Source organism: Zingiber officinale, chromosome 6B, assembly GCF_018446385.1.
Source record: "Zingiber officinale cultivar Zhangliang chromosome 6B, Zo_v1.1, whole genome shotgun sequence".
NCBI classification, from domain to species: Eukaryota; Viridiplantae; Streptophyta; class Magnoliopsida; order Zingiberales; family Zingiberaceae; genus Zingiber; species Zingiber officinale.
In genome coordinates this window covers 117637827-117664588 of record NC_055996.1, presented here as the reverse complement: position 1 = coordinate 117664588, position 26762 = coordinate 117637827, and the positions used below count along the sequence as shown (strand labels likewise).

General features: G+C 39.5%; 1 protein-coding gene across 5 annotated transcripts; it reads left to right on the top strand.

Moving 5' to 3' along the window:
• Positions 1-19895: 19895 nt before the first annotated feature.
• Positions 19896-23613, top strand: LOC121989175 (scarecrow-like protein 9). Of its 5 annotated transcripts, none has more exons than XM_042543054.1 (2): positions 19896-20037; positions 20526-23200. In XM_042543054.1, the coding sequence occupies exon 2, from the start codon at positions 20538-20540 to the stop codon at positions 22743-22745; it is 2208 nt and encodes a 735-aa protein (XP_042398988.1). In that variant the 5' UTR covers positions 19896-20037; positions 20526-20537; the 3' UTR covers positions 22746-23200. The 5 variants fall into 5 exon arrangements, 3 of the variants coding, with proteins under 3 accessions (XP_042398988.1, XP_042398985.1, XP_042398987.1); XM_042543051.1 differs by having other exon boundaries at positions 19911-20037; positions 20477-23200; XM_042543053.1 differs by having other exon boundaries at positions 19917-20037; positions 20486-23200.
• Positions 23614-26762: the final 3149 nt, after the last annotated feature.

Below are 26762 nucleotides of genomic sequence, written 5' to 3'. Positions count from 1 at the left end.
GAGACGCATTTCTGCTTAACACTCCTCCATGCAATGACTCCACCTCCTAGAGTAAACACATAGCCTGATGTTGACTTACTATTGTCCCTATCTGATTGAAAGTCCGAATCCGTGTAACCCACAGGGTGCAAATCGTCTGCTTGGTAAACTATCATATAATCTCTAGTCCTTCTCAGGTACTTTAATATATGTTTTACCGTAGTCCAATGTCCTTGTCCAGGGTTACTCTGATATCTGCTAACCATGCCCACAGCAAAACAGATATCAGGTCTCGTACACAGCATTGCATACATAATGCTTCCTACAGCCGAAGCATAAGGAACTGCCTTCATGTCCTCAATCTCCTTTGATGTCTTTGGGGACATCTCTTTAGATAAGGCTACTCCATGCCTAAAAGGTAAGAAACCTTTCTTGGAGTTTTGCATGCTAAAACGAGCAAGGATTGTGTCTATATATAAAGCTTGGGATAGGCACAACATTCTTTTCTTGCGATCCCTTATAACTTTGATCCCAAGAATGTGTGCACATTCTCCTAAGTCCTTCATATCAAATTGTCTGGACAACCATACATTTACGTCTGATAATACCTTGACATTGTTGCCAATTAACAAAATATCATCTACGTATAGTACAAGAAATACCACCACGTTTCCGTTACACTTCTTGTATACACAAGACTCATCCAGACACTGAATAAATCTATATGACTGGATTATTTCATTAAACCGGATGTTCCAAGATCTTGAAGCTTGCTTCAATCTGTAAATGGACCGATTAAGCTTGCACACTAGCTGCTCTTTGCCTTTTTCAATGAACCCTTCTGGTTGCTTTATATGGATGTTTTCTTCAAGACTTCCGTTAAGGAAAGCTGTCTTGACATCCATTTGCCAAATCTCATAATCCATATGAGCAGCAATGGATAAGAGTATCCGGATAGACTTAAGCATGGCTACCGGCGAAAAAGTCTCCTTATAGTCGATTCCCTCTTTCTGAGTATACCCTTTCGCAACAAGCCTTGCTTTGAAGGTTTCTACCTTCCCATCTGCCCCTCTTTTCCTTTTGTAGATCCACTTGCATCCAACGACTTTTACACCATAAGGTGGTTCTACAAGCTCCCAGACCTTATTAGAGTATATAGACTCTATTTCAGAATTCATTGCCTTTTGCCAAGATACTGCATCTATATCTTGGAGTGCTTCATCATATGTCCGGGGATCAGGTTCATGTTTACCCGGGATCAAGTCCGAAGACTCTCCCAAAAACATGAATCTCTCAGGTTGTCTTACAACCCTCCCACTACGACGAGACATCGTCTGTGGTTGTGTATCATGTGTAACACGTGTTGCAGTCTCTTGTGGTACTTCATCTTGTACTGTTGGTACTGAAGTAGACGTGTCCTCTCTAATTTCTTCTAGAACTATTTCACTCATGGGCTTATGGTTCATTACATAATTTTCTTCTAAAAAACGAGCATTGGTGTTAACAATGATCTTCTGATTTTTAGGATTATAAAACAAACGACCTTTCGTTCCCTTAGGATATCCAACAAACAGACAAACTTCTGTACGTGATTCCAACTTGTCAGTATCTCCCTTCAGCACATGTGTTGGACTACCCCATATCCGGATATGATTCAGATTAGGCTTACGCTCATTCCATAATTCCATGGGAGTAGAAGGAACTGTTTTAGAAGGTACCATATTCAGAATGTACACTGTTGTTTCTAAAGCATATCCCCAAAACGAATTCGGTAATTCTGAATAACTCATCATTGATCTAACCATTTCCATAAGAGTCCTATTCCTTCGTTCTGCCACACCATTCTGCTGGGGTGTACCAGGTGCAGACAATTGGGATTGAATCCCGACTTCTGATAAGTAATTCCTAAACTCTCCAAAGAGGTATTCGCCACCACGGTCAGACCGTAGTGTCTTGATACTTTTACCAAGACGTTTCTCCACATCAGCCATATATTCTTTGAACTTGTCAAAGCATTCAGACTTGCGGCGCATCAGGTAAATGTATCCGTATCTTGAATAATCGTCTATAAAGGAGACGAAGTATTCATAACCTCCTCTTGCCTGGATAGACATAGGACCACACAAATCAGAATGAACCAGTTCTAATGCATCTTTGGCTCTATACCCCTTGGCCTTAAAAGGTCTCTTGGTCATTTTACCTTCCAAGCAGGATTCACATGTTGGAAAGTGTTCCAACTCTAATGAACCCAAGAGTCCATCGGCTATAAGCCTTTGAATCCTACTTAGGTAAATATGTCCAAGCCTTAGATGCCAAAGATATGTTTGGTTCATTTTCGAAGGTTCTTTTCTCTTATTAGAGTTAGAAGATGTGTTATTAATTTCCATATTTTGCTTTGTGGGAGAAATTAGATTTAAAGTGTATAAATTGCCAACCAATGCACCAGAACAGATAATCACCTTATTTCTCTTTATAATGACATTGTTACTAAAGGAAACTGAATATCCATCCATATACAGTTTAGAAACTGAAATTAATTCTTTCTAAAACTGGGTACATAAAGACAATTTCTTAAAATCAAATTTATATTCCTATCAAAAGATAAGTAGACGTCTCCCACTGCAACAGCCGCCACCTTAGTAGCATTGCCCATGTAGACAGTTATCTCTCCATCAAATAATCGCCGGGTTTCCTAGAACCCCTGCAAAGAATTGCAGACATGATCAGTGGCTCCCGTATCTACACACCAGGTGCTGGTAGATAACACCGCTAAACATGTTTCAACTACTAGAGTATGAGATATACCCATATTGTTCTGGTTCCTACGAGGACAGTCCGCTTTCCAATGTCCAGACTGCTTGCAGATGAAGCACTTGCCCTTCGGCTTCTTCATTCCAGCTTTCTATCCTGTACTCTGAGGTTTATTCACCTTCTTTGCTGAAAAAACCTGTTTATTCTTCTTCTTGCCTTTCGACTTAGAAGTAGAACCATTTTCAGCATAATGAATTTGAGAACTATGACGAAATATTTCTTCTGTTGCCTGTAGTTCTGTCAGAAGTTCCGCCAACGTATACTCTCTTTTGTTCATGTTATAGTTCAGGCGGAACTGCTCAAAACTTCTGGGTAGCGTTTGAAGAATTATATCGACCTGGGTTTCCCCATCGATTTCTCCTCCAAGGACTTGTATTTCATTCAGATAAGCCATTATTTTGAGGATATGATCCCTTACGGGTGTCCCCTCAGACATGGTGGCTGTCGTTAACTTCCTCATTGCCTCTTGCCTAGCAGTCCGACTCTGGTGCCCAAAGAGTTCTTTTAGATTGTTCATTATATCATAAGCTGTTGGTAAATCTTGATGCTGATGTTGCAATACATTTGACATTGATGCCAAAATGTAACACCGTACCATCTCATCAGCTTTTACCCATTTCTTATGATACTCAATCTCCTCTGGGTAGAGTCATCGTCAGGTGCATCAGGGCAAGCCTCAGTCAGTACAAACTTATAGCTTTCAGCAGTAAGAACTATGTCCAGATTTCTTTTCCAATCAATATAGTTGAGACCAGTAAGTTTGTTCTCTTTCAGTATAATGGCTAGTGGGTTGAAAGTCATCCTAAGAATCACAAAAGTAAACTTTGGCCAAGACTCTAAATTTAGAATAATATTGATTCCTCAAACAATACTATTTTAAATTAACCAACATCTCAAATCATCGTGAATATTGCATGCCACGTTAGTGTGGACGTATACAAATTCATCATTTGTAAGAGGAGGGTGTGACCCATTAATTTTATTATCTTGTCATCCTAACTTTATGACAAATAAAATTAATAGTTGGTTTCACTTTGGTCACACAAGACAATAGCAGTGACTCCGTTGGGGAGGATACTATTGAATGCGTCTAAGTGTATACCATTACTTGATACTAAGTCCATTAAATAGGATTGTGCCCCTTCAGTTGGAGAATATCACACGCTCCTAAATAATTTCCTTTAACCATCCATAAAACGAAGTTTGATCTAGTGATCCGCAACAAACCCATCCGTTGTGGAAGGAGGCACTCAGAGCCAACACGCAAGCTTGTTGCATCACTTACAAACCAGTAATGGAGACCATGAGATTTATTAAAATCCCTCTCCCACTTAGTTATTTAGAAATGAGGATTTTAACCTATGCTAGCATTCATCACATGCATATAAACATCACAGTAAATAAAAGCAATAAATTTAGAAATTAATTTTCCAACTATTATGGTCTTTTCCATCACTGTCTTCAGTATGCTCCAACCCTAGCTGCTGCCATCTTTAGCCACCGCTATCGGGTCGAGTTGTCGCATCCTTCTTGCTTCTTATTCCGCTGCGCCTTTGGTGCTCCAAAAGTACCTCGCCTCGCAAGAATCCGATCCGCGATAAAAATAGAATTTTACATATATCGATCCCATATTCCACGAGGGAATGTACATGTATTCTAGATCGAAAATAAAATTCTAAAAATAATATAGCTCCTGCTGTATTTTATACATACAATCATGCACACAAATAATGCCCTTGACGTGTCCAAGGATCCAATCACACACAGTATCAATAAGCCATAATAGTTGGAGCCTGCAACCAAAGAGTTAGCACATTCTACTATTTTCCTGCCTAAATTATATATGACATGTGCATAACCTATTTGAATTCTAAAAATACACAGAGGCAAACCCTAGCTCTGATACCAATTGTTGGTTAAATCTAGGAAAACGTACCAGTTCCACTGTATAAAAATTTTTGTACAAGTGTCGAACCTTTCCTTAAATAACCTATTGTGTTCTTTAGAAGTTAAATAAGGAATCGCAGACAGAACTTAACATCATTGATTCCAAATTTAACTTATCTGTTCTTAATGGTTTAGATTTGAATTGCAAGCGGAACTTAACACTATTGATTCAAATCTACCTAGGTTATTAATTCCATAAATATTAATTTCCAAAATTGGCTTCCAGGACTGCATGGCGAGGCACATGACCTTCTTGGATATGGGAGCAACCACCACCGCCTAGGCAAAGCCTTTTAAGGAAAGCTAATATTTATTTCCTTAAATAACTCTAGGTTAACCAAAAGGAACAATCGAATCACAAATTCGAAAAAGAAAAAAACACAAAATCGAAAAATAAATTCGATAAACTAGATCTAATTGCCTCTTGTATTTAGAATTCTTACAAAGAGAAAAACTAGCATGATGCGGAAAACAATTGCTAATTATACCTTCTCTTTGTATGCTAATGACCTCGAGATCTTCTGTCGTATTCCTCGCCTCGCCTTGGACGTCGTGTGGGCGACGATCCTCCAAGATGAACACCACCCAAAAGAATCCTTCCTCTTCCTCTAGAATTCGGCCACCACCACCACCAAGGAGAAGAGAGCAAAGAGAGAAGAAGAAGGGAGAGGGTCGGCCACACCAAGAGATCACCCAAGCAAAAGAATAAGAGTTGTCTCATGAAGCCCCCTCACCCCTTCTTTTATATTACTTGCCCAAGGCAAATAAGGAAAAACCTTTTACAAAAAATAAAATCATCCAAGAGTTTTTCCTTTTCCCTTTTTATTTTTCCTTTTCTTTACCCTTGATTGAATCAATCATCAATCAATGGTTATGATCAATCATATTTGGTTTAGGATTGAATTTGGTTTAATCCTATTGGCTGGCCACTGCTTGGGCACCAAGCAAGGTGGCCGGCCACAATTAAAAGGAAGGGAAAATAATTTTTTTAAAAAATTTTACAAGAAGAAATCCTCTTATAAAATTTACAAGCTCTCTTTTCTAAAGTAGGAGTTAAAAAAGGAAAGTTTCTAAAAATTAAAACCATGTTTTAAATTTAAAAACTCTATTATAAAATTTTCTTTTTTAACATGGTAATAGAAAATTTAAATTTTAAAACTTCTTTTCCCTTTTTTCTTATACCATGAGGATGGTTAAAAAAGGAAAGTTTTTAAAATCTTTTAAACTCTCTAATTAAACATGTGGCTTAATTCAAATAACGAAAGTTTTAAAAATTAAAATCTCTCTTTTAAAACTTATAGTTTTCTACAAAGACAAGATTTTAAAAATTCAAAACAACCCTCCCTTTTTGAATTATTATAGCCGGCCCCTACAAGCTTGGTCACCAAGCTATAGGGTCGGCCCCTTTCAAGAGGATGTGGCCGGCCATTGCTTGGTCACCAAGCAATGGTCCGACCCCCTTCTTGGACACCAAGAAGAGCCTTACATTTGGATGGACTTGAGGCTATAATGAGGCTACGACAGGGACCTAGAGGAGAAATTGATTTTGGCCTTCCGATGAGCTTGAGTATCCCGTGTTCGCCCTGAACACACAACTCAAGTTCATCGATAATAACTCATTCCACTAGAGAGTTATTACCGCACTACTGCACCAATCCCAAATTACATTATGGGCTCCTTCTTTTCATGAGTGTGTTAGTCTCCCTGTGTTTAAGATTATGAATGTCCACTAATTAAGTAAGTTACTGACAACTCACTTAATTAATATCTAGCTCCAAGAGTAATACCACTCAACTTTATTGTCATGTTGGACTAGGTTCACCTGCAGGGTTTAACATGGCAATCCTTATGAGCTCCTCTTGGGGACATTCTCAACCTAGATAACTAGGACACAGATTCCTTCTATAATCAACAACACGCACTATAAGTAATATCATTTCCCAACTTATCGGGCATATTGATTTATCGAGCTAAACCTCACCCTTTGATAAATCAAAGAAATAAATATTAAATATATGTGCTTGTTATTATATTAGGATTAAGAGCACACACTTCCATAATAACTAAGGTTTAGTTCTTTTACTAAGTCAGTACAAAAAGAACATACATAAATGATCCTACTCAATACACTTAAAGTGTATTAGTATAATTTATTAGTCAAGATAAACTAATACTTAATTACACTACGACTATACTGATAGTTTGTTCCTTTCTATCTTAGTCGAGAGCAACTATTTATAAGTTATAGAGAACTGACAACATGATCTTCTAAGTGTGACACCACACTCCATGTTTTCTACTATATAAATTAATTGAACAATTACATTTAATAAATAAATGCATATATTGGCCAATGTGATTCTTTTACTTTAACAAATAAATGTTTACAAAAGCTAGGCTTTTAGTATACACTCTAACAGGTCACACATAAAGAACATATTGGTTTGGAGATGAGTATTTTAGTTTGACTAAAATACTAAGGAACTTAAGAATAATGGGTTAATCGGAAGTGTCAGTGTCATTTTTTGTAATTATTGACACTAGTGCTAGTGGGAGATTATTAGTATTAACCCTAAGAGCTAATTATGAGATGATTAGCTTATTGGATTAATGACTTATTGAGTTAATGGTTAATCCAATATTCTAAATCAACCCATTAGCTTATTGGGTTAATGGTTTATATAATATTCTAAATTAACCTATTAAGAGATTAATGAATATTAATAGAGATTAATTCATCATTAATTAAAGAAGACCAAGAGACATAAGAGGGTTAATTTCTATTAATAGAGATTAATGGATCATTAATCAAAGGAAGAGCAAAAGGCAAATGACCTTTGGTATTCCTTGGATGAGTACAAAAGGTTTGTCTCATTCATTTTCGTGTACGTAAAAGAGAATTTGTCTTCTTTCTTCTTCTTTCTCTTTGGCTGAACCATTCTTGCTTGCTAGTACAAGAAGGTGGTTCTTCTTTGCAGCCACATTCGTGCGACGAACAGAACATATTCGTATGGATATCGTAGAGGCGCGAACAATTGATTGCGCTGAGATCTACTTCCAAAGAAAAGTTGCTGTCGGGATTGCGAAGGATATGCAATAAAGGTATAACTCTCATCAAACTTAGTATGTGTAGTTTATCTCCTTCGCATGGATCTTCTGGAAGGATCTAGTTAGTTTTTCCACTGCATTTTCTATGTGTTTAGCGCACTAGATCCTTACAAATGTCGTGCGAACAGTAGCAACTTGCCTATCATGTCAGAGACACCAGAACATATCACACTGAGCTACCAAAAAGCTGAAGACATCCATTGTCTCTTGCTCGTTCAACCAGTGGAGCATGGATATTGTTAGACCTTTTCCCATGGTGACTGGTCAGAAGAAATTTCTTCTTGTAGCTGTTGACTATTTCTCTAAATGGATGTAGGTCAAACCACTCGTTAAGATAACGGAGCAAATGCTTATCAAATTTTTATGACAAAATATCGTGCATTAGTTCAGCATGCCTCACAAGCTCGTTTCTAACAACAAAAGGCAATTTAAAGGACGGAAGGCAATTTCAAGGACGAAAGCTTAAAGAATGGTGTGTCGGCTATGGTATTCTGCATGCCTTCACTTCAGTAGTCTATCCCTAGAGCAATGGTCGGGCGGAGGTCACCAACAGAGAAATCCTTAGAGGACTTAGAACTCGGCTCGACCACCTAGGAGGAAGTTGGGTTGATGAGCTTCCAAGTATACTGTGGGTGTACCGCACTCTTTGAAAAGCCACCGACATAACTCCATTCCACTTGGTATATGGAGGAGAAGTAATAGTGCTAGTCAAAATATGCATGGAGTAAGATCGGAGGCAACTATATGATGAAGAAAATTTCAAATGACATCTTATAGAGCTGGACTTAGTAGAAGAAATCAGAGATAAAACAGTCGCTCGGCTGATGGCATACCGTCAGAGAATGAAGAAAATTACGACAGGCATCCCAAGGTCTTTCTAGGTCAGCAACTTAGTATGGAAGAGAATGAAACCACTTGACGATATCAGCAAGCTAGAGGCTCCGTGGAGTGGCCATATAAATGTTGGGATGTATACTATAAGTCTAGCTTTTGTATGAACATTTGTTTTGAAATATTTTGAAATGAGAATCACTTTGGTCAAATGTTTGCATTTTATATTTATATATATGTCGATGCAGTTGTCCATTTAATTTATATTATAGATAACATGGTATGTGGTGCCACACAGAAGATCATGTTATTGGTTCCTTATAAATGATAAATAGTAGTTCACAACCAAGATGGATAGGGACAAATCATTGGAACGGTTGTAGTGTAATTTGGTATTAGTTTGTCTTGACTATAAAATTACACTAGTACACTATGTGTGTATTAAGTAGGACTATTTGAGGTTGTTCGATTTATACAGACTATATAAAAGAATCAAACCTCTATTATTATGGATGTGTGTCCTCTTAAACCCTATATAATAACAAGCGCGTATACTTAGTATTTATTTTTTTAACTTATCAATGGGTGAGATTTATTCGTTAAATCAATAGGCTTGATGAGTTGAGAAATAGTACTATTTATATGGTATGTTGTTGATTAAAGAAGGAATCTGTGTCCTAATTATTTAGGTTGATGATGTCCCCTTGAGGAGCTCATAAGGATTATCATGTAAAACCTGCAGGTGGACTTAGTCCGATATGATAATAAAGTTGAGTGGTATTACTCTTAGAATCATATGTTAATTAATTGAGTTGTCAGTAACTCATTTAATTAATGGACATACGATATCTTAAATACGGGGAAATTAACACACTCATGATAAGAAGTAGCCCATATTGTAATATGATATTGTGCGGTAGTTCAATAATAACCCTTTAATGGTATGAGTTATTATTAATGGACTTGGGTTGGGTGTTTGGGCCGAACACATGAAGCCCAAGCCCATCAGGAGACCTAAACCAATTCCTCTTCTAGGTCCCTGTTGTAGCCTCTATATAAAGCCTCACATCCACTCATCCGCAACTTGGTTTGGTTTAACTTAACTTGGTTTGGTTTAACTTAACTTGGTTTGATTTAACTTGGTTTTTTCCATCCTAGAAAAGGAGATTTTTTCTTAATAGAATTCTATTATTTTTCTTTATTTGTAACCGGCGGCAAAGGTTATAAAAGGAGTAGGTGGTACCCCCTAAAACCTAATTCTCCACAATCCTCTTCTCTCCTTGTGGTCGGCACCCCTCCTCACCTTGCTAGGGTCGCCCCTTCCTCACCTTGCAAGGGTCGCCCCCCTCCTCTCCTTTCTTAGGGTCGGCGCCCCCTTCCTCTCCTAGCTAGGGCTGGCACCCCTTCCTAGCAATCCATTGTGTTGGCGCAGCGGGGGCCGGCAAGAGGGGGTGAATTGCCTGTAAAATTAAAGATACCCTCCCCAAGACTTTCAACTCAAAATAAATATCAATAATAATAAAGTAATAAGACAAAAAGAATAAGAGAAGATCAGAAGTTGACTTGGTTACAACCAAGATGGTTGTTAATCCAAGACGATGAAAAGTGCACTAACGATCTCCTTCTCTGAAGGCGGAAAAGCCTTTTACACACTAAAAACTCAGAACTATTGCTAGAAATGAATGCAGACTTGATTGCTTGAAAATTAATTAAAAGATCTGAACCAAGGCTTTATTTATAGCCTTGGTCGGAGCGCCTTGAAGGGTTTCGGGCGCCCTGGGGGATAAAATTTTATCCTCCAACGTTCAGATCGAGTTTTGACTCGATCTGGTCAAAATCCAACTTCGGGCGCCCCAGGTTGTTCCGGGCGCTCGGAGGTCCGGGCGCTAGGAGGTCCGGGCGCCCGGGAGTGATCCGGGCGCTCGGACATGAAAGTCAACTCAAGTTTGACTTTTGGTCCAGGCCTTCTGCTCCGTTTTCAGCTCACCTCGGTCTGGATCTTTTCCGCTCCGACTTCGTTTGCTTGGGTGATCTCCGCTATCCGGAATAGGGCTCACCCGAACCCATCTTCCGGTCTTTTCCTCGAGCAGGCTTCCATCCCGGCTTCTCGTCCCTCGAACGCCACGCACGTTCTTCTCGTCCACCGGAGTACTCTTCCACAGCTCTCTCGTCGTTCGGACGCACCGACCCCGTCGGCTCCCTTCCCGTGTCGTTCTTCTCACTAGCTGCGTCTTCCGCTCGACTTCCTGCGCTCCTAAGTTCCTGCACACTTAGACATAGGGATCAAATAACAAGCAGGACCTAACATAACTTGGCTGATCACATCAAAACAACCACGGGGTTCAACAATCTTCCTTTTTTTTATGTGCATTAACCCAAGTTCAAGTTAGAGTATAAAAATAAATAGTAATTTGAAATAAATTACTAACTAATAGTTTAAGTATAAAAATTGCAAAAAGAAATTTGCAATACCAAAAAAATATAATTTGTCAATTTTCCTAACTCTCTCTTAACTTGTATACCTACCTCTCCCCCTTTGATCACAACAAAAAGAATGGGGTAAAAAAGTATAAGGTAAGGGTTTTTTCTTTTTTGAAAAATTTCAAGTAAAGTGTAAAATTTTAAAAAGTCAGTTATTTGAAATTTTTTCAGAGATGATTTTGAAAATATAGATATGTTTGAGAAATTTTCAAAATTTCTGAGTACAAAATCAGCTATTTTCAAAAAGATTTCTAGGAATTTCCTTAAGATTTCGCAAAAATTCTAAGTTAAATCAAGATAAAAAAAATCTAACTTTTAGAGGACTTTTTAACTTAGCAAAAATAGTTTTAAAGATTTTCCAAAAAAAATTTAAAAAAATTTCGCAGGAGAATTTCTTTAAGTATAGATTTTTAAAAAAAAATTAACTTAAACAAAAATATTTTTGAAAAAAAAAAATGTTTGAAGAACTTTTACAAGCATTATTTAATTCTAATTTTAATATTTTTCAAGAAAGTTAATTAAATATTTCATTTCTATATTTGATTTCCAGGCAGTGGCGAGGCACTAGGTCTTCTTGGTTATTGGAGCATCAACCACTTTCTAGTCAAAGCCTCATAAGGAAATTCACTGTTTAATTTTCTCATTGAAAGCCTTTAACTTTTTAAATTTAATCTAGCAATGGTTTTGGAACCCAGGAAAAGTTCCTTCCTACTAGATTAATCAGAAACTTAGGGGGCATATAGTTTCTTGGAACATTCCTAAGTTGTCCCTGATGTTTTCTAATATACCAATTTAATTTTTCAAAAGTTCTTAGTTTTGATTTTGAAAATTTATTTAAGCATGCATGATTATTTTTCAACTTCTCAATTTCAATTTCTAATTTTTCATTTTCTAATTTTAAATTATCATACATTTCTAGTGGCATGCTTTTGTTAAGTTCAATTTCAATTCAACATTTTATTTTTATAATTTTGCTAGATCTTTCGTAAGCACTTTGATAAATTTAAAGGACTGAGTAGGGGTGAGATTACGTACCTTACTTACCTCTCTTGGTGATGCTCCCCCTTCGTCGCAGCTTTCTTCTTCTTCTGAGGATCCTCCCTCTTCATCTATGCTCATCTCTGAGTCAGAGTCATCTTCAAAGAGATGGTTGGCCATCAGTGCTACTCCTGAGAAGGCTTCGACTTCTGATTCGGATGATAAAGAATCATCCCAAGTGGCCTCAGACTTTTGCATTTAGTGGATATCGATCTCTGAGACTTGTCCTTTTTCTTTAATTTATGGCAGTCATCCTTGATGTGCTCTTCCTCGTTGCAATTGTAGCATCGAACTGTCTTTTTATAGCGTTGATGCTTTTTCAACTGCGATCTAAATTTGTTAGTTTTAATAAATTTATTTAATTTTCTTACCAGAAGAGCCGCTTCAGTTTCGTCGATCGATGCTTCAAAATCGGGATCATCTTTTTCGGCTTGTAGGGCAATATTGAGGTTCATCTTCTCCGGTTGTTTAGGCTCTGCGATTCGAGACTCGTGAAGTTCAAATGTGGAGAATAAATCTTCTAAACTACTTACCTCAAGGTCCTTAGAGATATAGTAAGCATCTACTAAGGACGTCCACTCTGGAGTTCTTGGGAAGGCGTTGAGCGCATACCGGATAGAGTCTCGGTTCGTTACTGGTTCTCCGAGGTTGGTCAGTTGAGTTATCAACTCCTTAATTCTTGCCTGGAGTTGTGCTACATTCTCGCCGTTGTTCATCCGGAGGTTCATTAACTGGGTCCGAAGGATGTTGCGTCCCGCTAGCTTTGCTTCTGAGGTGCCTTCGTGGAGCTCTAAGAATTTATCCCAGAGGTCTTTGGCGGAATCGTAGTTTCCGATCCGACTTACCTCCTGGGGCGGCAGAACGCTGAGCAGGTGAAATTCCGCTTTTCCATTGGCCACAAAATCAGTTTGCTCCTTCTTCGTCGAGTTGTATTCTTCTTTGTCTTTTGGCGTCGAATATCCATATTTCATTATTAAAAGGATATCAAATTCGATCTTAAAAAATACCTCCATTTTTCGTTTCCAAGTAACGAAGTCTCTGTCGAACTTCGGGGGATGAATGTTCGCATCGGCCATCGTCCTGATCTTTGTGCTACAGTCGGTGATTAGTCCTTCTGAGGTTGTCGGGCTTTGATACCACTTGTTGACGCAGCGGGAGTCGGCAAGAGGGGGGTGAATTGCCTGCAAAATTAAAGATACCCTCCCTAAGACTTTCAACTCAAAATAAATAGCAATAATAATAAAGTAATAAGATAAAAAGAATCAGAGAAGACCAGAAGTTGACTTGGTTACAACCAAGATGGTTGTTAATCCAAGACAATGAAAAGCGCACTAACGATCTCCTTCTCTGAAGGCGAAAAAACCTTTTACACACTAAGAGTTCAGAACTATTGTTAGAAATGAATGCAGAGTTGATTACTTGAAAATTAATTAAAAGATCTGAACCAAGGCTTTATTTATAGCCTTGGTCGGAGCGTCTTGAAGGATTTCGGGCATCCTGGGGGATAAAATTTTATCCCCCAACGTTCAGATCGAGTTTTGACTCGATCTGGTCAAAATCCAACTCCGGGCGCCCCGGGCTGTTCCGGGCGCCCGGACATGAAAGTCAACTTAGGTTTGACTTTTGGTCCGGGCATTCTGCTCCGTTTTTAGCTCGCCTCGGTCCGGGTCTTTTCCGCTCTGGCTTCGTTTGCTTAGGTGATCTCCGCTATCCGGAATAGGGCTCACCCGAACCCATCTTCCAGTCTTTTCCTCGAGCAGGCTTCCATCCTGGCTTCTCGTCCCTCGAACGTCGCGCACGTTCTTCTCTTCCATCAGAGTACTCTTCCACAGCTCTCTCGTCGTTCGGACGCACCGAGCTCGTCGGCTCCCTTTTCGTGCCATCCTTCTCACTAGCTGCGTCTTCCACTCGACTTCCTGCGCTTCTAAGTTCATGCACACTTAGACATAGAGATCAAATAACAAGCAGGACCTAACCTAACTTGGTTGATCACATCAAAACAACCACAGGGTTCAACACATTGGTGGCCGGCAGCTTGAATAAGAGGAAGAAGATTAGAAGGTGTCCTATCCTAGAGTTCCTTTTGCGGCCGACAGTTTGGAAGAATAGAAGAAGGATGGTTTTATCTTGGTAGATCGTCGCCCACACGACGTCCAAGAAGAGAAAAGGAATACGGCAGAAGATCAAGAGGTCTTTAGCTACAAAGAAAATGTACAACTAGTTTTTTAATTCCGCTGCGTAATTGGTTTAGTTTTCTTTGTATCGATTTTGAATACCAACACAAGAGGCCAACGATCTTGTAATTCGATCAAGGTGTGCTTTGATCCGTCAAGCACTTGCTTGATTAATCAAATACATATTTGATAGAACATGCGGGTTGCTAGGAAAAGTTCTGTTCTTGTATAATTTTTTTGTACAAGGAAATTTAAACAGAACGAAATTCCAGTGCCTTGAATAAAGTGATACAGAAGTGCATCTTAGGATCTTATTATCTGCAAGATGAGAATGGAGGGAATCTAGACTGACCTTAGAGTGCAAATCATCTACAGCTCTATTGGGATGGGTAGTAAGTTTGCAATTAAATTTATGTAAATTGTAAAAATATTTGCTTTATAAATGTAGGAAGATTTCAATAAAAAATTATCAAGTGTTCCAGACTCTTACGTCATTTGGCCTAGTTATAAGCAAGCGAAGCCCTCGTGTTAAGTATCCCAGACTCCTGAGTAGCCAACCGGGTTATAAGCGAGCCTGCTCTCACGCTTTCAAACTCTCATGCTATTGGACCGAGTTATAAGTGAGTAAAGCCCTCGCGTTAAGTATCCTAGACTCCCGAGCAGCCAACCAGGTTATAAGCGAGCATGCTCTCGTACTTCTAGACTCTCGTATGGTTCGACTGAGTTATAAGCAAGAAAAATCCTCACGCTAAAGTGTCCCAGACTCTCGTGCCATTCGACTAAGTTATAAGTGAGCAGAGCCCTTGCGCCTAAGTGTCCCAGACTTTCTTGCCGTTCAACCGAGTTATAACTTAGCATACTCTCACGCTTCCAGACTCTCGTTCCGTTTGGCTGAGTTATAAGCCAATAGAGCCCTTGCGCCTAAGTGTCCCAAACTCTCGAACAGCCAACCGGGTTATAAACGAGCATGCTCTCACACCTCCAGACTCTCGGGTCATTTGATCAAATTATAAGCGAGCAGAGTCCTCGCACCTAAGTGTACCAGACTCCTGAGCAGCTAACCAGGTTATAAGGGAGCATGCTCTCGTGCCTCCAGACTCTTGCGCTGTTCGACCTAATTATAAGTGAGCAAAGCCCTCGCGCTAAGTGCCCCAAACTCCCAAGTAGCCAACTAGGTTATAAACAAGCATACTCTCATGCCTCCAGACTCTGTGCCATTCAGCCATGTTTTGAGCAAGCTTAGCTCTCACGCTTCGTATTGCTCTAGTGTACCATAAAAGATAAGTTGCTAAGAAGAAAATAAATAAGCTATAAATTAGTGCATCCACTGGGTGAGAAGTCTAACACGTAGAACGGGCGTGCATTAAACCAAACTTTTGAAAATTTACACAAAAGTTACTTAGTCGTTACAAGAACTCGTCAATAAAATTAAAGGAGAATTTAAGACAGATTGGTAACCATGTCGTCGGGGAGCGTATCCGCGATCTTCTCCCTTTTGATAAACGTCGTCAAGGACCTCCACTGTAAGAGAGCTGCCCTCCCTTAGCTGCTGAAGGGTCTCGTTAATGCTATAGCTGAATAGTCGGAGGGTTCAATCGATCAGCATCTGGTTGAAATCCTTGGAACGAAGGTACTCCACCCTAAAGGTTTCCAACCGGTTGGGCTCCTCCTCCTTGTACTTGGCAAGTTCAGCCTTTAGTGAACGTAGCTCAACATTTTCTTCATCGATTATTCGTTTGTGCTAGTTAAGTTAGAGTTTGTGGCTCGTCTGCTCGGCAATACGACCGACTTGCTCTACAACCAAGGTCGTCTCCGCCTCTTCCAATTTCTTCGCCAGAGCCCGAGCCTTCTTAGTCTTGATGTCGAGATCCTCGATGGCCCTAAGGTTCCGACCGTTGGCCAAACTGATCTTTGTCTCAAAATTATGGGCTTGCTTCTTAAGCTTTTCCAGCTCGACAGCCTGATCATGGTTCTTGTCTTTTTCCACAACTAGAGCTCGCTCAAAATTTTGGCTGAAGCTGTCAATAAGCTCCTCGGGTGGAATTGACACCGCCCTGCCCAGGTCTGGGCCAGAGGCCCTTGTATTCTGATATGATATTCGGGAGAGCGCGGTTTGGTGTCGTTTGGATGGTGTCACTCATTAGTTGGTAATCTGATAATGGCCATGATATGACTACGGCCGCTTGGATCTAAGGCTTTGAAGTAGCCTTGCCCTTGGACTTGGACTATGGGGTGGAACAGATTATAGACATAGTATCCGTCGAATCAATCGACTGAAGCGATATGAAAGAGATGGGTCAGGCCAGGATGGTGCTGATCGGCAACTTAGATGGTGAAGGAATCCGATCACATGATGGAGGAGTTGGTAGACTGGCCGCCCTCTCAGGGATGGCGGATGGAGAACTTTCACCCCGCTCTGATGGAGGTCGCAAAGCCGATATGGCCATAAAAGTTTGCGGAATAGAGGCCTCTGGGCAGGACAAGACCTCCAACCGGAGCCTTTTCGGCATTGGCATTGGCATTCAATCAACACTTCGCCAGATGTGGCTATTTCGACGGAACAACTATGGGCACCATGGAAGGATGCTTGGGAGGCAGCTTGTCAATGTTAGTTGTGGCGTTGTTGGTTGCCCCTTGTCTCACCTCTGATTTGCCGATCAACTCTTCAGAAGGGCCGATAGGCAAGAGCCCATTGCTCTCCAGCTCGGCATCCCCCTTAGCGTTGATTTCTACATCAGTTTGTTTGCTAGAGCCGCTCATTAATGCCCTCAACATAACTTGGGTTACAAAAAAGAAAAAGAAATCAGTTAGATTAGAAAATGACAAAGGAAAAATAGCTTACCAAAAGAGTCGGGCAGCCGAGCTCGAATGGGACTCAGTCTGAACATATACAGGACGCCCTCCAACAGTAGCTTGTGGATATGGTATTTCAGACCGGCCAGTTACATGACTGCTTGAAGGTAGGTTGGCTCCCATCTGTATCTTCCCAACCCGGGGGAGTTCGGTAGCTCCATTTGTCAGCCGATCGAAACAGTGGGTCGGTCGAGAAGTCGTATATAGAAGTAGTGAGACATCCAACCCTTATTGGACATGGACATTTTTTCAAAATAGATGGTGCCTCACTCGGGCTTGAAAGAGAAAGACGCTCAGCTCGGACAATTTGAGATAATAAAATAGTAACAAATTTGAGGCAGAAGAGGAATTCCATATACATGAAATAGTACCACAATACTGCATAGTAACCTAAAGAAATTAGGCACTAACTACGATAACAAGATATGAAAATATCTACACATTTTAGAAAAGAAAGGGTGAATAGGAAATTACAGACCGACGTATAATTGGTCTTTAAAGGAAGGAAGAAAACTATCAGGGGGGTGTATGAGGATGATCGTAGGCTGAAGGAAAGATGACTTGGTGATTTCGTTAGGGATGTGATAAGCCATTTTCACCTAGTCCACCTCATCACTGTTAAAGTCCAATGAGGTGGAGGTATACCACTAACCTAGGATTGTGGGGGGAGGAGAAAGAGAGCACACCATCAAAGATTGAAGGGAGAAAAGAAAAAGAACTTGTTGAAAGAAAATTGCAGTGAGGAACAAAGAGCAAGAAGCAAAGGAGGTGAAGACGAAGACGAACGTGTGTTACAGTGAAGAAAGAAATAAAGGATTTAAAAACCTTGTCGACGGTCGCCCCGAGCCATCCAATCAAGGGCTTGGGAAAACGAAGTTTAATCTAGGTTGTCGAATTCGAAAAGACAGCCATCACATCAGATCCAAACAGTTACCTATCACATCACACATTCGGCGGCAGGAAAAAGCTACATGTAACATCCAATCACCGATGACATTAATGAGGAATGGAGATTATCAGCAGATGTATGATTAAATAGCATGTGTGATATACTTTACATTAATGGCTAGAGATTTGAACGATTTTGAATAAATCATGGCATGTTAGCAGCAATTAAAAGACACTGAGTATGGGTGACCGCTCGAGAAAGAAATCAGAAAAGGCTAGCAAGCGGCTAAGTGTCATCCACATCGAGTCCGAGTAGCATCATTCTTGGAGTCTCACGAGCGGGAGGAGATCAGCTTCTCGAAGAGTCGTAAGAGGAGTGATTGTGATCGCCAAGCTACGACTCTAAAACCTAGAATGCCCGATTGGGAAGAAGAGTTAAATACTAATTGCCTAGTCAGTCAGACTTATAGCATTCTTCAACTATACATGAGGGGGAGATTTGTGATACGATAATGAAGATGAAGCCTCTAAAAGTGGGTCAAAGTAATGAAGATCAGCTGACATGGAGGTCAAAGTCAAAATGGTCAAAGACCTAGAACTATAAATCAGGCGAGGTTGGCCAAACGAGCCTTCAATGCCAGTCGGACGTGATTGTTCAAACGACCATCCTCCACAACTCATGGCCGAGGTTAAGAGGCAAATAGTAAGTTTCCCGGTCCACCGTCCTCGTCGATCGTATCTTATGTCCGATCAGATAAAAGACAACCCTTCGACAACAGGAAAGTAGAGTGAAGGACAACAACTTTACTTTATATCGTTGAGCTGGTGACGTCTCGGCCGAACGATTCTCGGTCAGCGTATAGCAAGATCCACATACATATCTTACTATACTCTTTTGGAAGTTTGTACCGCCGACAACAGAGAATATCGAACAAGCAAATAGTATTTTAGAAGCTTTTAGTTTGCCATATCAGATATTTGCGTGTTCGCTTAAAGAAAGATGTCAGAGACACTTTTTGACTTATCTTTTCCTAGGATACTTTGAAAAATATGTACATACTTTAGGGATGCGTGCACAGACGCTACAGTGACATTATAAAAGGGGATCTTCATTCAACGACAGAGGTATATGATACTTCATTATTTTATACACTCTAAGCTATTGTTCATTTCTACTATTCTTCTCTACTGAACCGAAGATTAACTTGAGTATCGAAAGACTAATATTGAGAACTTCTTCAATCAGATACTAACACTCTCAATTTTACAAGATAATATGAAATCTTATTTTAATTAAAATCAGAACTACGTATCTAACTAACCATCTTCTTAACTTTTTGATAGGATTAATGTATATTATAGAGATAACAAAGATGTAAAAATTATAGATAATGGATCATGATCTTATAATTCCCTGATCCACCTCTAGTATATGTCCCAACGTGGGCAAATGCCAACCATAATAAAATTATATTAACTATTTCACACGTTTATAATAATTAGTCATACCTTTTATAACCACGTTGAAAATAAAATATTTTAAAAAAATGAAATGTTTTGTTTTTGTTTTAAGTCGGCGGAGAGGCGAGAAACGAAAGAGCTTCCACACTTGTCCAGGCCGGTACGCCGCACCCACCGATCACCGCCGACTCAGCACTCACGCGGCCCCCACCCAGCACTCGGTGGGTATAATTGATTAAATTAGTCCGATGAACACTACCACGATCTGATGGGCGAACTAAACGCACATCGAGCTGTTGAATTTCCATCGGACGGAGACGATTCCATCACGTTGCGAAGGGAAGAAAAAGCGCCGATAAATGTGATTGTTATAATCCTACGCCGAGAAGGGAAAAAAGGGCCTCGCTGCTCTCCTTCGCGAGCTCGACAGGACTTCGCCTCTTCCGGGCTTCGCCTTCTTCAAGAGGTTAGCTTTCCCTCCTGCTTCTCATCCTCCTGCTCGCCAGTCTTTGATTCGATCTTATCTGTAGCTTTATGGGAAGTAAACTTACCATCTTTGCTTCTTTTGTGGATTTTCGAAATGATTCCATGAATACATAGGAGGATTCCTTGAAGTTTTGCTTGATCTTAGTGGGCGGATACTAATATTTTGACTCTTGTTCTTCCCATTAAGTTAGCTTTCATTCGTTTTTGGTATGGAGATTTGATGCGTGCAGCTACTGACTTTGAAGGTTCTTTTCAGAATTTGAATTGTTGATTTGACTCCGCTTTTTGGATGTTTTGTTCGTGTCGAAGTTGTAGGTTTCTTTTTGGGCCTTCTGGTTCTTGTCTTTGTTTTGACAATTGGTAGTTCGTGACGTCTTAGGCTTGAGTCGCTTGACGACTACATGATCTATAAAAGTTAGGTTTTGCAGGGGCTATTTCGGCTCAATGATTATGGATTCCGGTCTTCAGGAATTTTCCGGCATGATGAGCGGATGGAGCTATGATGATTCGTTCTCTGATCAAAACATTTTTCGGGCTATTGGATTGCGAGAACCGCAGCCTTATCTAGGTTTTAGTAACAGTGGGGAATTGCCCCAAATGTCCTCTGACACCAACACAAGGGCCAATCCCACATCCAGCACCAGCACGATCACTGAGGGAGATAGCCCGGAAGATGGTGATATCTTCTGTTCAGACATGTCCCTTAGCTATATTAGCAAAATTCTCATGGAGGAAGATATAGATGGAAAGGTCAGCACTTATAAGGAAGAGTCAGCCCTTAGAGATGCAGAGAAACCCTTCTATGACATCCTTAGCCAGAAGTACCCACCATCTCCAGAGCGATCACCGCTTGAAGTTCAGCAAAGCTTGGCGAATCTCGATTTTACCGACAATCATGAAAATGGTAACTTATGTGCTAGCAGTGGTACAAGTAAAGCTAATGGCTTTGTTGGCAATAACTTTATCTCTGACTCCAACAATGGCCACGATTTGAGTTCACGGTCTAGTTCCTTTAGTAATTTGTTTCCATCTCCATCAAACTCTTCAAACAGTATCAGCAGCGAAAAGAAACCTGTTGTTGATGTTTCCATGTCTCCCAGTCTGTTCTTCAAAAGCATGCCAGCGTGGCATTTCAAGAAAGGAATTGAAGAAGCGAGCAAGTTCCTTCCTAGTAATGATAAATTGGCAATCAATTTAGATGTTTCATCATCACAGCTACTGAGAGTAGATAGGCCATTCATTACAAAGGCAAAGCTGGAGGATAGAGAATCTCTCTTATATGGATTTAGAGGTCGTAAAAATCCAAGCCGAGATGACCTGGATTTGGTAGAGGGAAGGAGCAATAAGCAGTCAGCTGTTTTCTATGAGGGAGAGGTGAGGTCAGAAATGTTTGACATGATTTTGCTTTGCCAGAGAGGCAAATGCCAAAAGAACATATCCGCCCTAAGGGAAGAAAAGCAGAATGAAGCTATCAAAATTGCACAGAATTGTTCCTCAAAAGGATCAAATGGTGGCAAGACACAAGGAAAGAAACAAACTAAGAAAGAAGTGGTGGATCTTAGAACTCTTCTTATACATTGTGCTCAAGCAGTGGCAGCAGATGACCGCCAAACTGCTGATGAACTATTGAAGCAGATTAGACAACATTCTTCCCCGGATGGAGATGCAACTCAGAGGCTGGCATATTGCTTTGCAGATGGTCTTGAGGCCCGATTGGCTGGTACTGGAAGTCAGATTTATCATGCCCTTGTGGCTAAAAGGGCAACTGCCACAGATATATTGAAGGCCTATCATCTATATCTTGCTGCATGTCCTTTCAAGAGAATTTCATACTTTTTTGCTAATCAGACAATCCTTAATGTGGCAGATAAGGCATCCAAAGTGCACATCATAGACTTTGGTATTTATTTTGGATTTCAATGGCCATGCCTTATCCAGCGTCTCTCAACTAGGGATGGAGGCCCTCCAAGTCTGCGGATAACTGGTATTGATGTACCGCAACCAGGTTTCCGTCCCACAGAGAGAATAGAAGAGACAGGGTGTAGGTTAGCAGATTATGCCAAGAGTTTTAATATCCCTTTTGAGTATCAGGCTATCGCTTCTAAATGGGAAAATATTCAGGTCGAGGATCTTCACATTAATAAAGATGAGGTTGTGGTTGTCAATTGCCTATACCGCTTCAGAAATCTGGTCGATGAGACTGTGGTTGTAGACAGCCCTAGGAATAGGGTCCTGAACATGATAAGGAGGATGAACCCTGATGTTTTTATACATGGAGTAGTGAATGGGTCCTACAGTGCTCCTTTCTTCGTCACACGCTTCCGAGAAGCTCTGTTCCACTATTCTGCTTTATTCGACATGCTCGAAACAAATGTAGCACGCCACAATGAACAGAGGCTGTTGATTGAGAGGGATCTCTTTGGCAGAGATGCTCTTAATGTTATAGCATGTGAAGGATCAGAAAGGGTCGAAAGACCCGAGACTTATAAGCAGTGGCAGGCTAGAAATCTCAGGGCTGGGTTTGAACAGCTCCCACTCAACCCTGACATTGTGAAGAAAGCGAAGCATAAGGTGAAAACCAACTACCACAGGGATTTTGTTATCGGTGAAGATAATCGGTGGTTGATTCAGGGGTGGAAGGGAAGAATCATTTATGCAATATCGACATGGAAGCCCAATGATGCTTAGTATCAGAATCTTAAGATATTCATGAAGCTGTACATGCATTAATCAGGAGATTAAGTTAGTTTTGCACATACAAGCAATTCAACATGATTCATCTCAACGAACATATGACCAGGTAAACATCATTCACTGCTTTTCTATCGTGTACTTCAACTGGAAATTTTTGCACTCTGATTGGTGAACAGATTCTCTGACTTACAAAACCTAATGAGCAACTTGGAGCTGCTGATAACTGAGAGGGAGGACACAGTTGGATTGTTTCTAGATAACAGACAAAGGATATGCTAATTATGACCACCAGCGATTTGCAAGCTGTTGTTTACACATGGTGGATCTCTCATTGTTTAAATTAAGCATTCATGCCCATGGTTGTAACAGAGGACACGCACTAATAACTAATCCCTGTATTTAATTATTGATCCTAGTGCACTTTGCTGGCTTTGCTTGTCGTTGAATAATGTAATGCATATATTATATGTTCAGAGGTGGCAGTAGACGTGCTATTTGGGGAATGACCATTAACTTAATCAAATATAATTAAACTAGAAACCTTCTAGTTATGATCATAACATTTTATTTAATAGTTCTAGTGTAAGTTTTCTGGTTGACCAAGCTAACGTTGCATGGTAATGTAGGTTTTTCTTCTTCCATGTGGGTTGACTTTTTGATATTTATTGAATTGCAGGTTCGATCGGTTTGTATTCGTATTATGTGACTTGGATGCGCCAGAAGTCAATGGGTGGTGTGGTCGGACTCGGCGTTTACTTTGAGTGGTTTGTCGAACGTTTTTGAGTAATCTTCTTTTGACATGTGATTTATTGATATACCCTACTTATTGACTTGATATATGAACGAACTCGACATTCTCAATTTTTTTTCATTGAAAATCAAAGAAAGACTTCTTCAATAAAAAAAATCTAAAAATTGAGTTTTATCCAATTATTAGAGACAAAAATTAATATAATAATAGTTCATTTTATTGGAGCAAAAGACCAAACCGTCACTTTAGGGGCGATTTTACAGAAGGATATAAATCATGGAGGTATTTGTTCTAGCGCAACAGTTCTTTGTAGGGAGGAATTTAGGCACCAGGAATTTTATACTTATTGAAAATTAATTTTAAGATTTATTAGAGTATTCATGTAAGCATATTCATGTAAGCATTAACTGTGTCAATCTATGAGGTCAATAATAGTCTATGTTATGAATGATATAGAAGAAAATTTGTGATTTGAAAATATGATAAATACATCATGTGACACCAAGCAGGATACTAACTATTAGAGATGTAAATGAATCAAATGATTTACGAGTTATTCGGAGCTCGGTTTAATAAAAAATTCGTTCGAGTTTATTCGTTTATCTTATCGAGCCAAACTCGAGCTCGATTTCGAGTTCGACAGTTTTATTGAGCCAAGCTCGAGCTTAAGGATATTCGGCTCGTGAGTTCGCGAACATATTCGTTTGTAGGTTCACGAGCCAAAAAATAAGTCTTAAAACGAACTTTAAATCGAGTCAAAAAAATAGTTCTAAAATGAGCCAAAAAATAAGTTCTAAAATGAATATTAAAACGAGCTCTAAAATGAGCCCGAAAACGAGCCCGAGCTTGCTTAATAAATTAGACTCGTTAACTATGATAATCGAGTTAATAATCTCAAAACGAGCCAAGCTTGATAATCTCAAAACGAGCCGAGCTCGAGTCTTGTAATAAAAGCTCAATTCAAGCTCGAGCCGAGCTCGAGCCCGAATATAATTTAAACGAGCTGAGCTCGAGCTTAATACTGTTCGGCTCGATTCAGCTCGTTTACATCCTTACCAACTATCTTATCATATACAGATATCGAAAGTAAATTTCTATAACTTGTTCATTTAAAGAGAAATACTAGGAATTAGAAAAATAAACGCGTTGTCGAAAATATTATTAATTCAAAAAAAAGTTTTTGTTTTATATCAACCCAAATAATTACTGTTTCCAAAATTTAAACCACAAAGAAAGAAAAGAAATTTTAATATGTAGACCTCATTTACGATTTAAAATACCTAAATGGATTCAAAATTTAAAATATAAAAATTATTAAAAATATATAAAATACCCAAAAAATTTAAAATGATAAAAAGGAATAATTTATTAAAATTAATTAACACAAAACATCCAACAAATTGTCCCTGCATTAATCGTCCCGGATTGAAAAGAACTTATTCTCGAGTTTAGATAAAAAAAATAATTAACCAAGTTGAATAATGTCGAGCCTGGAATGATCGATCCGATCTCACAGAAGTTTCCCACTAGCCATCAAGATAAATCGAGAAGTACTTACAGTTGGCGCTCAGAAGCTCAGTATCATTAAGTTGCAAATCCCATTTAGAGGATGCTGAGCTCCTAGGCTGCTTATCATACGTACTTTCCGATTTAAATTTTCCTATAAACTATAAAATGGGACATCTTGGAAAATCTACCAATCACAACTAGCATAAAATATGAGGTTCGTTGGATGTGGAATAGTCCCAATATGAAATCTATACTGACGTTGGGAGCTTCGATCGGAAACAGATGACAGTGTACAAACTTGCATCTGTGAAACTTCCCTTAAACCACTGGCATTCATAATATTGGTCCAAAAATCTGATGACGCACCAGTTTCCAATAAAACAACATGCGACTTCTGAGTAAATTCTGAATTCTTGACTGCAGTGACAATATACTTGGAAACATCATTAACTTTCATTGTTGAGAAGAGGAAATAACTTCTGCAAGTTTAGGTGTCTCCAATTCGGGTCTGATCAGAAAAGAACAGAAACTTTCAGGTTCTACATCCTTCCCTGCAATTTGATTGTTCATAATCAAATCATCCATCATGTCCATTAGTCAAATTTGATCTTTCTTCCCACTGTAATGTGGAACATCCTGATGATGATAAGCTAGTATCTAAACCTCCTTTAAGGCTATCAGATGTTTGATGAGGGGTAATATATATAATATGTAATTAAGATTATATTATAAAATTAGTTATTTTATTTGAGAGCATTTTAAAATTGTAATGTAATATAATATAATCTGGATTACAAAGATAATAAAATTTTATAATATGGATTACAAGACTAATAATATATAATTCAATTATATTACACGGAGCAGGAGGCGGCAATGATGACGCAAAGGAGTCGCTGTAGTCACGGAGGTATGGGCGAGCGCAGGGAACCCACGGGCGGCAAGGCCAAGAATTGGGTCCGGCCATGAGTACCAGTGCTTCAGGAAGACGTGGAGCAGCAGCACTAGCGGGCCCTCCCTCTTCTCTGCCAGGTGAATTTGGATTTTGTTGGCCTTCACCTGCATGCGGATGATGCCTTTACCTTTCATATTGGCTGACCTTCTGTTAGTTTAAGTTAGAGTTAGTTAGGCGGTGTTGATGGTGGCATAGGAAGAGGATTGTGAATGGGAGTAGGGAAGGAGGGAGATGAGTACTGGGGCTTGGGGGAGAAGGGGTCGAGGAGGAAGGGTGAAACCACGGTGGCAATTGCGGAGGAAGAGTGGAGGATAATAGACACCAAACAAAATAATGTAATCACTATTGTAACGAGAGATTACATACAACTCTTTAACAAACGTAGTAATATATTACATTATAAATTATAAATTTTATTACATTACACCTACCCTTAACTAAACATAGCCTAAATGTATTACTTTTTCTCTCAAAATGAGAATTGACCGAGCATAAAGTTTAATGGTCTTTGGACCTAGTAAAAAGCTAGAATTTTCCCTATGATTGCTGGGAATCTCGGTGGGAATCAATGTGTCTGGAGCTCCTATAAAATCAGCAATGCATTCAATTCCATAATCAATTTTAATGAAGTTCACAGCTCGTGTACCAGTATAGCAATTATCCTTTACAAGTTTACATGGCAAGTTTGCGTCCCGAGAGCAGGTGTCATAGTTAGATTCTCCAGTGATAGATTAAGAATCTAGGGTTTGAGATTCAGTTACAACGTATTATTAAAAAAATTTCTCCTTAATAGATA